The sequence below is a fragment of the Oryctolagus cuniculus genome, chromosome 14 (genome assembly GCF_964237555.1).
Source record: "Oryctolagus cuniculus chromosome 14, mOryCun1.1, whole genome shotgun sequence".
In the NCBI taxonomy this organism is placed as follows: domain Eukaryota; kingdom Metazoa; phylum Chordata; class Mammalia; order Lagomorpha; family Leporidae; genus Oryctolagus; species Oryctolagus cuniculus.
The window spans coordinates 330,084-345,059 of NC_091445.1; the positions used below are offsets into that span (position 1 = coordinate 330,084).

Sequence of the window (14,976 nt, forward strand, 5' to 3'; positions counted from 1 at the left end):
TCTTCAAAATGATCATTTCTGGTTTATGCCTGCAGTTCCTATTTTCAAAACTCAATAAATCAGTAAAATATTTTATAGTAATTTATTACTGTATTAAAGAATTTTTAGAAGGAATTCTCATTCTCTAACTATGAAGTGTACTTTAAATTTACAAATACAAAAAATATTATCTTTTTAGTTATTTGAAAGTTACAGAGAGGGGCCGGCACTGTGGCATAGTGGGTGAAGCCGCTGCCTGCCAGCATCCTATATGGGCGCCAGCTCGGGTCCCGACTGCTCCACTTCCAATCCAGCTCTCTGCTGTGGCCTGGGAAAGCAGTAGAAGATGGCCCAATGCTTGGGCCCCTGAAGCCTTGTGGGAAACCCAGGGGAGGCTCCTGGCTCCTGGCTTCGAATCGGTGCAGTTCCAACCATTGTAGCCAACTGGGGAGTGAACCAGCAAATGGAGGACCTCTCTGTCTCTCTGCCTCTCCTTCTCTCTGTGTGTGTAAAGTCTCTCTGATTTTTAAATAAATAAATCTTGAAGAAAAAAAAAGTTACAGAGAGAGATAGAGAGACAAAGAGAGAGAGATTTTCCATCTGCTGGTTCATTCCCCAGACAGCTGCAACAGCCAAACTGGGCCAGGCTGAAGCCAGGAGCCAGGTGCTTCATCCAAGTATCTCATGTGGGTGGTAGGGGTCCAAACACTTGGCCCATCGTCCACTACTTTTCTCAGACCATTAGGGAGCTGGATCAGATATGGAGCAGCAGGGACACGAACTGGCACCCACATAGGATACTGGTGTCAAAGGCAGCAGCTTTATCTGCTGTACCACACTGTCAGCCCAAAAAGCATTATTCTTAATTCTTGTATATACTCTATAATTACTAGAAGAGTTTGTAATTCCTCTACTTTGCATTTGAGAGAGAAATAATGTAATGGTATGTGTAAGAATTAACTCTGAAGTGCCAAAGACAAAGAATGTGGCCATAGGAGCTGAGTTTTAATCTACACAACAATTTTAACTTGCATATAAACTTAACTTATACACAAACACTCTAAGGCCAAGCTAGCACAATTAACATAATTGGCTTATTCTGGTCATTCTACAGTTTGATTAGAATTACCCTTTCAATTTGGAGAGAGAAGATAGGACTTTATTTATATTAAACAGAGTCAACTACAAAAGCTAATGATTAAACAGTACTTCCATAAGATTAACCTACAGTCTGGAATTAAATGATTTTTCTGTTCTGATCACAAAGAAAGGAGTAGAAGCAAGAGAGAGCTGAAACAAAGTGCTAAAAGGGATGGGAACTGCCAACTCCAGTCTCTAGTCACCACAGCTTCAGGGCAGCAAGAAAATCACAAACTACTCATCCTGGCACGTCAGTGAGACTTGAGAGCACACAGTCATTAAGGGCAGGACAACAGTACACAGAAATCAACAGCATCACAAGGGATCAACGGCTCCCCAAAAGGCAAGTGGGCAGGAGGCTGGAGCTATGTGAAGTGGAGGACAGAGTGGACCCTTGTTTTCCTATAAATACTAGGATCATGCATGAGAATAGATCTTTTATGTAACAATTGCTGACACCTGCCAAGGCCAAAATCCAAAGAAGGAAAAGGAATGCCTAAGGCATAACATCGTCCCTGATTTCTCGGTTTCAAATTGCTTAAGATCATTTTGGGATAAAGGACTTCAACCTCTAAGACGGTCCCTCTGTCAGTTTCATCAACGTGCCTCTTCAGTGTATCAACAGCTGCATCTTGTAAAAGGTACATTCGTCATAGTCTGAATCATGTCAGGTTATTTGATAATGATCTGACTTTTACCAAGTCACAAAGTCTTTTACATATCTGAAGAACAAATCAATTACTATTTGCACTTATTTAAGTCAGTTTATTAAACTTTTATATCGAAAAGATGAAAACTTGAAAATTACTGCTTCTTGAACATTTAAATACTGATTATGAATTTAAATTCCCTTAAACAATTTAAAGTAAATGATTTTTTAAAGATTGTATTTATTTATTTGAAAGTCAGAGTTACACAGAGAGAGAAGGAGAGGCAGAGAGAGAGGTCTTCCATCTTCTACTACTTTCCCAGGCCATAGCAGAGAGCAGGAATGGAAGCGGAGCAGCCGGGACTCAAACCACCACCCATATGTGATGCCAACACTGCAGGCGGCAGCTTTACCCACTACGCCACAGCGCCGGCCCCAGTAAATGTTTATACTTCAAATATTTCATATAAAGGACAAGGCACACGAAGCACGAACTAAGAATCACTGTTTTGCCTCTACCAAACTGATCAGCAGAAGCATAACGAGTCAGCTCCTTATTTTTTCAGCACCGACCCCAGACATCATTGAGAGTCCTTGCTTTTTAGCAGTGACAGGATGTTAAGAGCCATCCTGTTTATCTTCAAGCTATAAGACGGTTACCAATTCTGTAAGGATCCTCGTTTATTTAGCATTTATACACTCACTGCACCCATAAATTGGGCACAAAGAAGGCTCAATACTTATTACAAGAATGAACAGGTACTATTAAAAACCAAAATCTAGAGATTAGGAGTGCATGTAAGAGTTAGTGTTAGTAGTGGCCAGTGTTGTGCACCACCAGGTTAAGCCACAGCTTGCAATGCTGGCATCCCATACTGGAGGTGTGGTCTGAGTCCCACCTGTTAGACTTCCCACCTTGCTCCCTGCTAATGCACCTAGGAAGGCACCAAAGATGGCCCAAATACTTGGGTCCCTGCCACTCATATGGGAGACCAGGATGGAATTCCTGGTTCCTGGCCCAACACTGGCTATTGTGGCCATTTAGGGAGTAAATCAATGGATAGAAGCATCTCTCTCTTTCCTTCCCTCTCTCTCTCCCTCCCTCCCTCTCTCTCTCTCTTTCTCTGCTTTCTTCCCTCCCTCCCTGTCACTCTGCCTTTCAAATAGATAAATAAATCTAAAAAAAAAAAAAAAAAAGGTCTGTGGTTGGCCACATGGTACTTCAAGACAAAGATGCCATCTACTAATACAGCCAAAAACCCAGGGTAATACTGGCCTGTGTGACTGTCAGCCAAAAAAGGCACAACACACATATTAAGAAATGTTATGAACATAAAAAAACAAGCACTGGTTTCAAATTGAGCCTTAAAATCACAAGTCAAAAGAGCAAGCGTTTGGTGCAGCTGGTACTGACGACACCTGCTCTGCTTCTCCCCTCAAGTGCACAGCACGACCCAGGGTCACCATCAACACCAACTTCACTTGAAGATGCACGCTGCGGGGCTGGCGCTGTGGTGCAGCAGGTTAAAGCCCTGGCCTGAAGCACCGGCATACCATATGGGTGCTGGTTCAAGTCCCAGCTGCTCTACTTCGATCCAGCTCTCTGCTATGGCCTGGGAAAGCAGCAGAAAATGGCCTAAGTTCTTGGGCCCCTGCACCCGCGTGGGAGACCCAGAGGAGGCTTCTGGCTCCTGGCTTCGAATCAGCTCAGCTCCGGCCATTGCAGGCAACTGGGGAGTGAATCAGCAGATGGAAGACCCACCCCCCTGCCTCGCCTCTCTCTGTGTAACTCCAACTTTCAAATAAATCTTAGAAAAATAAAAGATGCACGCTGCATCAGACTAATCATTCATAAATCCATACATAAATAAGCCTTCTGTTTTTAGGCATGAACAAATTTTGTTTTCAGACTTACATATGTGAAAACCACCTCTTCTCAGACTTACATACCTGAAACCCACCTCTTCTCAGACTTACATACGTGAAACACACCTCCTTTCAGACTTACATACGTGAAAACCCACCTCTTCTCAGACTTACATACGTGAAAACCACCTCTTTTCAGACTTAATACGTTAACCCACCTCTTCTCAGACTTACATACGTGAAACCCACCTCTTTTCAGACTTACATACATGAAAACACACCTCGTCTCAGACTTACATACATGAAAACCCACCTCGTCTCAGACTTACATACGTGAAAACCCACCTCTTTTCAGACTTACATACGTGAAAACCACCTCTACTCAGACTTACATACATGAACCAACCTCTTCTCAGACTTACATACGTGAAACACACCTCTTGTCAGACTTACAACGTGAAAACCCACCTCATCTCAGACTTACATACGTGAAAACCACCTCTTTTCAGACTTACATACGTGAAAACCCAATTCTCAGACTTACATAAGTGAAAACCCACCACTTCTGAGACTTACATACATGAAAACACACCTCTTTTCAGACTTACATACGTGAATACCACCTCTACTCAGACTTACATACGTAAAAACCCACCTCTTTTCACACTTACATACGTGAAAACCACCTCTTCTCAGACTTACATACGTGAAAACCACCTCTTCTCAGACTTACACACATGAAAACCCAGCTATTCTCAGACTTATATACGTGAAAACCACCTCTACTCAGACTTACATACGTGAAACCCACCTCTACTCAGAATTATTTACGTGAAAACCACCTCTTTTCAGACTTACATACGTTTAAACAACCTCTTCTCAGACTTACATACGTGAAAACCCACCTCATCTCAGACTTACATACATGAAAACCCACCTCTTCTCAGACTTACATACGTGAAACCCACATCTTTTCAGACTTACATATGTGAAAACCCACCTCTTTTCAGACTTACATACGTGAAACCCACCTCTACTCAAACTTAATACGGGAAACCAACTACTTCTCAGACTTACATACGTGAAAACCCACCTCATCTCAGACTTACATATGTGAAAACCACCTCATCTCAGACTTACATACGTGAAAACCACCTCTTCTCAGACTTAATATGTGAACCCACCTCTTCTCAGACTTACATATGTGAAAACCCACCTCTTCTCAGACTTACATACGTGAAAACCCACCTCTTTTCAGACTTACATACGTGAACCCACCTCTTCTCAGACTTGCATACGTGAAAACCCACCACTTCTGAGACTTACATACATGAAAACACACCTCTTTTCAGACTTACATACGTGAATACCACCTCTACTCAGACTTACATACGTGAAAACCCACCTCTTTTCACACTTACATATGTGAAAACCACCTCTACTCAGACTTACATACATGAAAACACACCTCGTCTCAGACTTACATATGTGAAAACCCACCTCTTTTCAGACTTACATACGTGAAAACCCACCTCTACTCAAACTTAATATGGGAAACCATCTACTTCTCAGACTTACATACGTGAAAACCCACCTCATCTCAGACTTACATACGTGAAAACCCACCTCATCTCAGACTTACATACGTGAAAACCACCTCTTTTCAGACTTACATACGTGAACCCACCTCTTCTCAGACTTACATACGTGAAAACCCACCTCTTCTCAGACTTACATACGTGAAACCCACCTCTTTTCAGACTTACATACGTGAAAACCCAATTCTCAGACTTACATACGTGAAACCAACCTCTTCTCAAACTTACTTACGTGAAACACACCTCTTGTCAGACTTACAATGTGAAAACCAACCTCTTCTCAAACTTACGTGAAAACCCACCTCTTTTCAGACTTACATACGTGAAAACCACCTCTACTCAGACTTACATACGTGAAAACCCACCACTTCTGAGACTTACATACATGAAAACACACCTCTTTTCAGACTTACATACGTGAATACCACCTCAGACTTACATACGTGAAAACCCACCTCTTTTCAGACTTATATACGTGAAAACCACCTCTTCTCAGACTTACATACATGAAAACCCACCTCTTCTCAGACTTACATACATGAAAACCCACCTCTTCTCAGACTTACATACGTGAAAACCCACCTCCAGTGTTTCCGTGGTTCAGTGGAAGCACAGCCTGAGGAAACAGCACGGCAAGCGGTGGACCTCTGCTCCTAAAAGCACATCAATCAGTAAATAAAAATAAATCTGAAATGGGAAGAAAAACCACCCTTTCTCATGCAAATACAATTTAAGTTTTCTTTTTATTTAAAGGGCTTTCCAAATAGGATATACCTCCATATTTTTATGACTATTCCCAATTTGTTAACTTTTACATTTTAAGTGGTTGCAAAAATGAAGGAGAAAACTGAAAAATTAATGCGCAAGCAAGTGAAACCACAATGAGGTCTGATGACTGCCAGGTAGGAATAGTGGGCCAAGGAGAAAATGATTATGTAGCTCGGCCATCCACAGACACACCGACAGTTGGTCATGATGGAAAGGGCAGGAAATACTGAAGGGAAGAGGTGGAAAGCAAAATAAGGGTCATGCGTAATCTGCAATTCTGATCATCTTCACTTGAATAATTAAAAGTTGACTGAAGATGGGCCGGCTCCGTGGCTCACTTGGTTAATCCTCTGCCTGCGGCACCAGCATCCCATATGGGAGCCGGGTTCTAGTCCCGGTGGCTCCTCTTCCAGTCCAGCTCTCTGCTGTGGCCCAGGAGGGCAGTGGAGGATGGCCTAAGTGCTTGGGCAGCTGCACCCACATGAGGAGACCAGGGAGAAGCATCTGGCTCCTGGCTTCAGATTGGCAGAGTTCCAGCCACAGCGGCCATTTGGGGGGATGAACTAACAGAAGGAAGAACTTTCTCTCTGTCTCTCTCTCTCACTGTCTAGCTCTGTCAAATAAAAAAAAAATTTAAAAATATTTGACTGAAGAAAGGCAAATCAGAGCCGGCGCCGTGGCTCAATAGGCTAATCCTCCACCTTGCGGCGCCGGCACACCGGGTTCTAGTCCCGGTCAGGGCGCCGGATTCTGTCCCGGTTGCCCCTCTTCCAGGCCAGCTCTCTGCTATGGCCAGGGAGTGCAGTGGAGGATGGCCCAGGTGCTTGGGCCCTGCACCCCATGGGAGACCAGGAAAAGCACCTGGCTCCTGGCTCCTGCCAGGATCAGCGCGGTGCGCCGGCTGCAGCGGCGGCCATTGGAGGGTGAACCAACGGCAAAAGGAAGACCTTTCTCTCTCTGTCTCTCTCTCTCACTGTCCACTCTGCCTGTCAAAAAAAAAAAAAAAAAAAAAAAAAAAAAAAAAAAAGAAAGAAAGGCAAATCAGCCACTTTTTTTTCCCTCAGCCTAATTTACTGCACAAGTGCAACCAAAGTGTCTTCCTTTAAAAACACACAAAAGTCCCTTGCTTCCGCTTTAGAAATCAGTTTCTATGTTCCAGGCATAGCTACTTGAATCTTAAGCAAGAATAACAAGTTAGCCTTTTCTTCTACCACAAAACTGAAGTGATCAATATAAACTATCTTGAAGACAGAAATGAAACTACTCATAAATAATGATAATTTCTGTGAAGCAAAAAGGAAAGAATGCTGTTTTTTTTCCTAAAATGTGATGCTTTGAGCAGAACAAGATTATTGAAAACAAAATAAAGCCATAGCTTGATTCAACAATGGGACAGCCTGGCAGGTTAGACATGGATTAAGGTATCATAGGTTCTCCCTGATCTGTGGTAACTAATAGAGCACCTAAAAGGTAATCTATAGAAGCAAAATGGGGCTGGTGCCGTGGCTCAATAGGCTAATTCTCCGCCTTGCGGCACCGGCACCCCGGGTTCTAGTTCCGGTCGGGGCGCCAGATTCTGTCCTGGTTGCCCCTCTTCCAGGCCAGCTCTCTGCTATGGCCCAGGAGTGCAGTGGAGGATGGCCCAAGTCCTTGGGCCCTGCACCCACATGGGAGACCAGGAAAAGCACCTGGCTCCTGGTTCGGATCAGTGCAACGCGCCGGCCACAGCGGCCATTGGAAGGTGAACCAACGGCAAAAGGAAGACCTTTCTGTCTGTCTCTCTCTCTCTCTCTCCCACTGTCCACTCTGCCTGTCAAAAAAAAAAAAAAAGTGAAATGGACATTTTGAGATGCAATGATTTTGTGCAGCCCTTGTCTCAACTCTTGAGGAACAGCTTTTTTTTTTTCATACTATTTGTTGAACTCTTTACTTAGTATAGAGTTAATCTTATGCGTATAAAGTTAAATGAAAATAGATCTTGGTAAAAAGAAAAAATAAGAATGGGAATAGGAGGGGAGGAGGAAGGAGAGTGGGTGCATGGGTGGGAAGAATCACTATATTCCTAAACTTGTATTATGAAAAGCATAACGTTTGTATACCTTAAATAAAAGGTTTCTGGGTAAGAAATAAATGGATGGATGGATGGATGGATGGATGAACAAACAAACAACAGAGATGTCTGCATTAGAAGGAAGGTGGAGTCAGGAGCTAGAGCCAGGTATTGAACCCAGGTACTCAGGGGACGATGGCATCTGAATTGGTAGGCTAAACTTCCCATTTCATCACACAAAATATTAAAGAGAAATACACTCAAAGGTAAAGACTTAATAAAACTAGTAACTTTTCTGTTTCATCAAACATATCCTCATCTAAAAACGGCCTTTTTTTGGCTGAGAGTATATGGCAGCGAAAAATACAATAATCACTAGCATTGTTTGGTGTTACAGCCATAATTCCTATTAAGGCACCACCATTTTACTCACAAGGGCTTTGGCATCACAAAACAGGCAAAGTCAGTATCGTTATGAAAATGGTGTGTTTTTTTTTTTTTTTTTTTTTTGGACAGGCAGAGTGGACAGTGAGAGAGACAGAGAGAAAGGTCTTCCTTTGCCGTTGGTTCACCACCCAATGGCCACTGTGGCTGGCGTGCTGCGGCCAGCGCACCGCGCTGGTCTGAAGCCAGGAGCCAGGTGCTTCTCCTGGTCTCCCATGGGGTGCAGGACCCAAGGACTTGGGCCATCCTCCACTGCCTTCCCGGGCTACAGCAGAGAGCTGGGCTGGAAGAGGAGCAACCGGGACAGAATCCAGCACCCCTACTGGGACTAGAACCCGGGGTGCCGGTGCTGCAGGTGGAGGATTAGCCTAGTGAGCCGCGGCGCTGGCTTGAAAATGGTTTTGACCTCACAGATTCTCTACAACAATCTCAGGGACTCCAGAAGATCCTCAAAACATACTTTGAAAATCACTGTTTTAAAATAACTGAAAGGATAAAGTTTTTTCAAGTTATAATAGTTGTATAAAATCTAATTTTAGTAAGCTAAATTCTTTTCTCATGCTAGCCTCCAAGTTTGCTTTTAAAACAGTATTAACAAGGCCGGCGCCGCGGCTCACTAGGCTAATCCTCCGCCTAGCGGCGCCGGCACACCGGGTTCTAGTCCCGGTCGGGGCGCCGGATTCTGTCCCGGTTGCCCCTCTTCCAGGCCAGCCCTCTGCTGTGGCCAGGGAGTGCAGTGGAGGATGGCCCAGGTGCTTGGGCCCTGCACCCCATGGAAGACCAGGAGAAGCACCTGGCTCCTGTTTCCTGCCATCAGATCAGCGCGGTGCGCTGGCTGCAGCGGCGGCCATTGGAGGGTGAACCAACGGCAAAGGAAGACCTTTCTCTCTGTCTCTCTCTCTCACTGTCCACTCTGCCTGGCAAAAAAATAAATAAATAAATAAATAAAGATTTAAAAAAAAAAAAAAACAGTATTAACAGAAAATCAATTTACCTAAATCTGGTATTCTTTTGTGTGAAATGAAACTTACCTAGAATGTCTGTAAAATAATACATACTTGTGCCTCTAAAAGGACAATTACTCAAAATATATAAAATAATTCCAAAAGTCTTAAGAAAATTAAGATTGGGGCCAGCACTGTGGCATAGTAGACTAACCCTCCTCCTGTGGCGCCAGCATCCCATATGGGTGCTGGTTCTAGTCCCTGCTATTCCTCTTCCCATCCAGCTCTCCTCTATGGCTTGGGAAAGAACCCGCATGGGAGACCCAGAAGTGCCTGGCTCCTGGATTCAGACTGGACCAGCTCTGGCCGTTGCAGCCATCTGGGGAGTGAACCAGAGGATGGAACTTTCTGTCTCTCCCTCCTCTCTTCTAACTCTGTCTCTCAAACAAAATCTTTTAAAAAAAAATTAAGATTCTTCTTAGATATACAAAACCACAACAAATTAACTAAACTTACAATATAATGAGAAGCAAAAATTAGTGAACTTACTGTAACAAAGCTGGAATTTGTCCTGCTTCACCTGGAGGTTGCTAAGAAGAAAATAGTAATTTTTTTCAAACTGATAGGGTAATCCAACACCACAAACTAAAAACTAACACTCACGGTAATTCTTGTATGTTCTTTCTTCTTTTCATTATTGTGGCACAATTCACCATCTTAACCACGCTTACATATACAGTTCTGTGGCATCAAGAACATTCACAAGATTGTACAACCATCACTTGCATGTATCTCCAAGGGGACTCATGCAATATTTGTCATTTTCTGACTAGCTTATTTCACTGATCACAATGTCTTCCAGGTTGCCAGCATGCGTCAGTATGTTCTTCCTTTTGAAGGTTCACTGTATGTATGTACATTTTGTCCACTCACCAGCTGATGGATACCTGCACTGTTTCCATCTTGGGAGGCTATATGAACACAAGGGTAGAAGTAACTCTTTGAGACCCCACTTTCACTTCTTTGGGGAACATACCCAGAGGTGGAATTGCTCGATTGTATGAAAATTCTACATTTAATCTTAAGAACCAGCCTACTGAGCACCAAAAAGGAAACCTGTTGAAGTGAAATGAGAAACAGTGACTTGATCAGCCCTTGTCCTGACTGTTGATGAACAACTTAATACTTTTCCCTTTTAGTATTTTTTTTGTTCTACTTAATACTATTGGTTGAACTCTGTAATTAGCACACAATTATTCTTAGGTGTTTAAATTTAACTGAAAAGTGATCCCTGTTAAATATAAGAGTGGGAATAAGAGAGGGAGGAGATGTACAGTTTGGGACATGCTCAATCTGACTTGCCCCAAACGGTAGAGTTAGATTCCAATTCAATCCCATCAAGGTGGCATGTACCAATATCATCTCACTAGTCCAAGTGATCAATTTCAGTTCACAGTTGGTCATAATGATAGGATTAAGAGTCAAAGGGATCACATAAACAAGACTAGTGTCTGCTAATACTAACTGATAGCATTAAAAAGGAGAGAGAACAATCCAACATGGGAAGTGGGATACACAGCAGACTCATAGAATGGTGGATGTCCTAAACAGCACTCTGGCCTCAGAATCAGCCCTGAAGGCATTCGGATCTGGCTGAAATGCCCATGAGAGTATTCCAGGCACGGAAAGCCAAGACACACTGGCAAAAAAAAAAAAATGACCTAAATGAAAGATCTCCGTGAGTGAGATCCCAGCAGAAAGAACGGGCCATCAAAGAAGGAGGTACCTTTCTCAGAAGAGAGGAGAGAACTTCCACTTTGACTATGACCTTATGTAAATAAGATCAGAGTTGGCAAACTCAAAAGGCTTCCATAGCCTTGGCAACTCATAACAAGAGCCTAGGTTGATTACTGATGCCATAAACAAGAGTGTCAATTTGTTAAGTCAACAACAGGAGTCATTGTGCACTTACTCCCATTGTAGGATCTCTGTCCTTAATGTGTTGTACAATGTGATTTAATGCTATAACTAGTACTCAAACAGTACTTTACACTTTGTTTTTCTGTGTGGGTGCAAACTGTTGAAATCTTTACTTAATATATACTAAATCGATCTTCTGTATATAAAGATAGTTGAAAATGAATCTTGATGTGAATGGAATGGGAGAGAGAGCGGGAGACTGGAGGGTTGTGGGTGGGAGGGAAGTTATGGGGGTGGGGGAGAGAAGCCACTGTAATCCAAAAGCTGTACTTTGGAAATTTATATTTATTAAATAAAAGTTAAAAAAATAAAAGAACCAGCCATATCACTTTCCACAGCAGTAACACCATTTTGTGTGCGCACAAGGGTTCTGTAAACCTTCCACAAAGGTTTCTTCATATCCCTGCCCACACTTGCTTTTTTCTATTTTTTATTATAATAGTCACCTCTTGGGTGTGAAGTGGTAACTAACTGTAGTTTGAGTTTGTATGATTAATGATATTGAGCATCCTTTCATAAGCTTCTTGGCCATTCATGTTTCTTCTTTGGTGAAATATCTATTGAAGTTTTTTGTAGATTTTTATGTATTTGAAAGGCAGAGCAAGAGAGGAAGAGAGAGAGAGAGATCTTCCATCCACTGGTTCACTCCTCAAATGCCTGCAACAGCCAGGGCTAGGCAAGGCCAAAACCAGGAGCCACAAACTAAATCCAGGTCTCCCGCACAGGAGACAGGGACCCAAGTCCTTGAGCCATCATCTGCTGCTGCTTATAGTACCACCAGCAAGAAGGCAGATCTTAAGCAGAGCTGAGATTCAATCCAGACATTCCAACAGGGGATGCAGGAGTCCTAAGCAGTGGTTTAATCTACCAAAATGCCTGCCCTGTCCAGTTTTTATTTGTCTTTTGTAGTTGTTGCTGATTTTTAAGAATTCTCTATATATTCTGGATATTAACACTTTATCAGACATGATTTGCCAATATCTTCTCTCCTTCCATGGATTTCCTTTTCACTCTTCTGCCAGTGTTCTTTGGCATACAATGGTTTTCAATTCTCATTAAATCTAACATCTATTATTCCTTTTATTAAATCTAATATCTATTATTTCTTTTATGAAATCTAACATCTATCATTTCTTTTGTAGCTGTGTATTTAGTGTTATATTCAAGACATTATTGCCAAATCCAGTGTCAGGATGCCTTCCCACCATGTCATCTTCTAAGGGTTTTATAGCTTTGGCTCTTTTTTCTCTGTCTTAACTTCTCTCTATAAAAGAATTTGTGGGACTTAAATGAAAAGAAAGGGAAGTGTTCCTTTTTTTATTCTTACTTCACCCCTCTTCATTAACCTATGAGGCTTCTGAGAAGCCATTCTTGTCAGGTTCTGAGTTTGAATATTTCTCCTGAGAACCAGAAATTATACAACTCAGTGTCACAGTATTGAGTGCCAAACTCATTCTGCCTAATTCTCAACTCATACCACAAAATCTGAAGATGTATCTCTTTTAAAAAAGGATGAAATGCACTAATAAAATGCTTCTATTTTAAGATTTCATGGCAAATTGATTTTCATCACCTTAAAACAAACCCTTGCCTTAAATATGTTGTCAGCATCAAAGATCTTTAGAAAAAGACCTCTCTTTGGGTACCCCGTTTGTTTCTATGATCAACATTAAAGCTTTCTAAAAATAAAGTCATTTCCCAAAGCTGCACACATTTTAGTGATCACAATACAGTTACACAACAGAGAACCTCAGTCTTCAACAATTAATGATAGTTTTATTTACAGATAATACAACCCCACCTAGATATCATGTCAGTTCCTCATGTATAAACTTCCTAAGAAGACTTAACAAAGCTCAGAGGCCCAGAGGTAAGAAAGAACCTCAAGAGACAGATCTAGAAATTTCCAAGGATTCATTCAACAGGATATACTTACACACTTACCAGGTATTTCCTGCACGCCACAAATCAATTCATTCCAGTATCGGCAACACTCACTTTGCTCACTAAGGGACCAGTAATACACACCCTGTTGCAGGTTCATTTTTCACTTGACCCTACTCACATTGATAAATGCAAAAGACAAGACAGCAGGAGAGAAGGGAAGATGAACCAGATAGCTGTTCTGTTTTTGTTGTGTCTTGTTTTGTTCTGTTTCCTTTTCTACAGGCATGAGTTAATGCCTCTGAGCACAATGGGAGCTGAAACTGTTCATCTGTTAAGCAACAGAAGGGCATAATCAATTTTTTCCTAAGGGACTCAAATTGCTATCTTTTGCTATTTAATATTTATTTGTGAGGCAGAGGTACAATAGAGAAGGGGAGAAAGAGGTCTTCCATCCCCTGGTTCACTTCCCAAACGACTGCCAACGGCCAGAGCTGGGCTGATCTGAAGCCAGGAGCTTCTTCTGAGTCTCCCTTGCAGATGTAGGGGCCCAAGCACTTGGGCCATCTTCCACTGCTTTCCCAGAGAGCTGGATAGAAGAGGAGCTGCCAAGACTTGGACCAGCATCCATATGGGATGCCAGTGCCACTGGCAGAGGCTTAGCCTACTGTGCCACAGTGCCAGCCTCTCTTTCTGCTATTTCCCTCCTACGACTCCACCTCTGTACTTTGGCCAGACCATTAAACTGTAGGGTTTTCTTGGTGTTTTATTTGTTGAAGGTGTGGAATGAAAGGTGAAAGAGAGGTTAACATAAATGTGTTAATGTGCAGGGTCTGCAAAAGCAGCAAATCTACGTATACACATATATCCTCACAGAAAAGCAACCTTCTACTCCCCGAGGCCATTTTCTTCAACTGAGTCACAGATTACTGGGCTGAGTCGCCAAGCCTGGCTCTCCACGATCCAGCAGACATTTCCACAACCTACAGAGTAGAGCACGAGATCCCCAAGTGTCTTATGGACCTTGAAGAACTGCTGACAACACTTGCTTATAATGTGTCTTCTCTCAGACTGAAGTACCCAAATTTGTTTACCTATGTAGATTCTCTTTAATATTTCCATGTGATTGCATTTTAGAGGGCTTTACCTGGACATACAGTGCCATTTGTACATTATTTCTGTATTCTTAAATGCTTACATTCTGAAATTCCACTCACTAGCCTTTAAATACAACCTAAACACACCGGTTTAACTACTGAGTAAGAACTGTCTGGGTCCAGTGTTGGGGTGCAGTGGGTTAAGCTGCCACCTGAAACACTGGCATCCCATATGAGGACCAGTCTGAGTCCCAGCTGTTCCACTTCCAATACGAATGAGCCTGAGAAAGCAAAAGAAGATGACCCAAGCACCTGGGTCTCTGCCACCCACGTGGGAGTCTTAGATGAGTTCCTGCTCCTGCCTTTGGCCTAGCTCATCTGGGGAGCAAACCAGTGGATAGAAGATATCTCTCACTCTTTTTCTCCCTTTCTCCTGCTCTCCTTCCCTCCCTCTAGAACTCTGCCTTGCAAACAAACAAAATATATCTTTAAAAAAAAAATGGCTTGGGGCTGGCGATGTGGCACAGTAGGTCAATCCTCCGCCTGCAGCACAGGCATCCCATATGGGTGCAGGTTT

At 42.6% G+C, this 14,976-nt stretch overlaps 1 protein-coding gene across 6 annotated transcripts in view; it reads right to left on the reverse strand.

Moving 5' to 3' along the window:
* The window catches only part of ANKRD31 (ankyrin repeat domain 31), a 201,547-nt gene that overhangs the window by 124,884 nt on the left and 61,687 nt on the right, over window positions 1-14,976 (reverse strand). For all 6 annotated transcript variants that reach the window (XM_051838688.2, XM_051838689.2, XM_051838690.2 and 3 more), the window contains exons 4-5: window positions 9,988-10,028; window positions 5,815-5,885 (exon numbers count right to left, since the gene is read on the reverse strand). In XM_051838688.2, coding sequence (XP_051694648.2) covers window positions 5,815-5,885; window positions 9,988-10,028 — 112 coding nt within the window. The remainder of the gene's footprint in view (window positions 1-5,814; window positions 5,886-9,987; window positions 10,029-14,976) is intronic.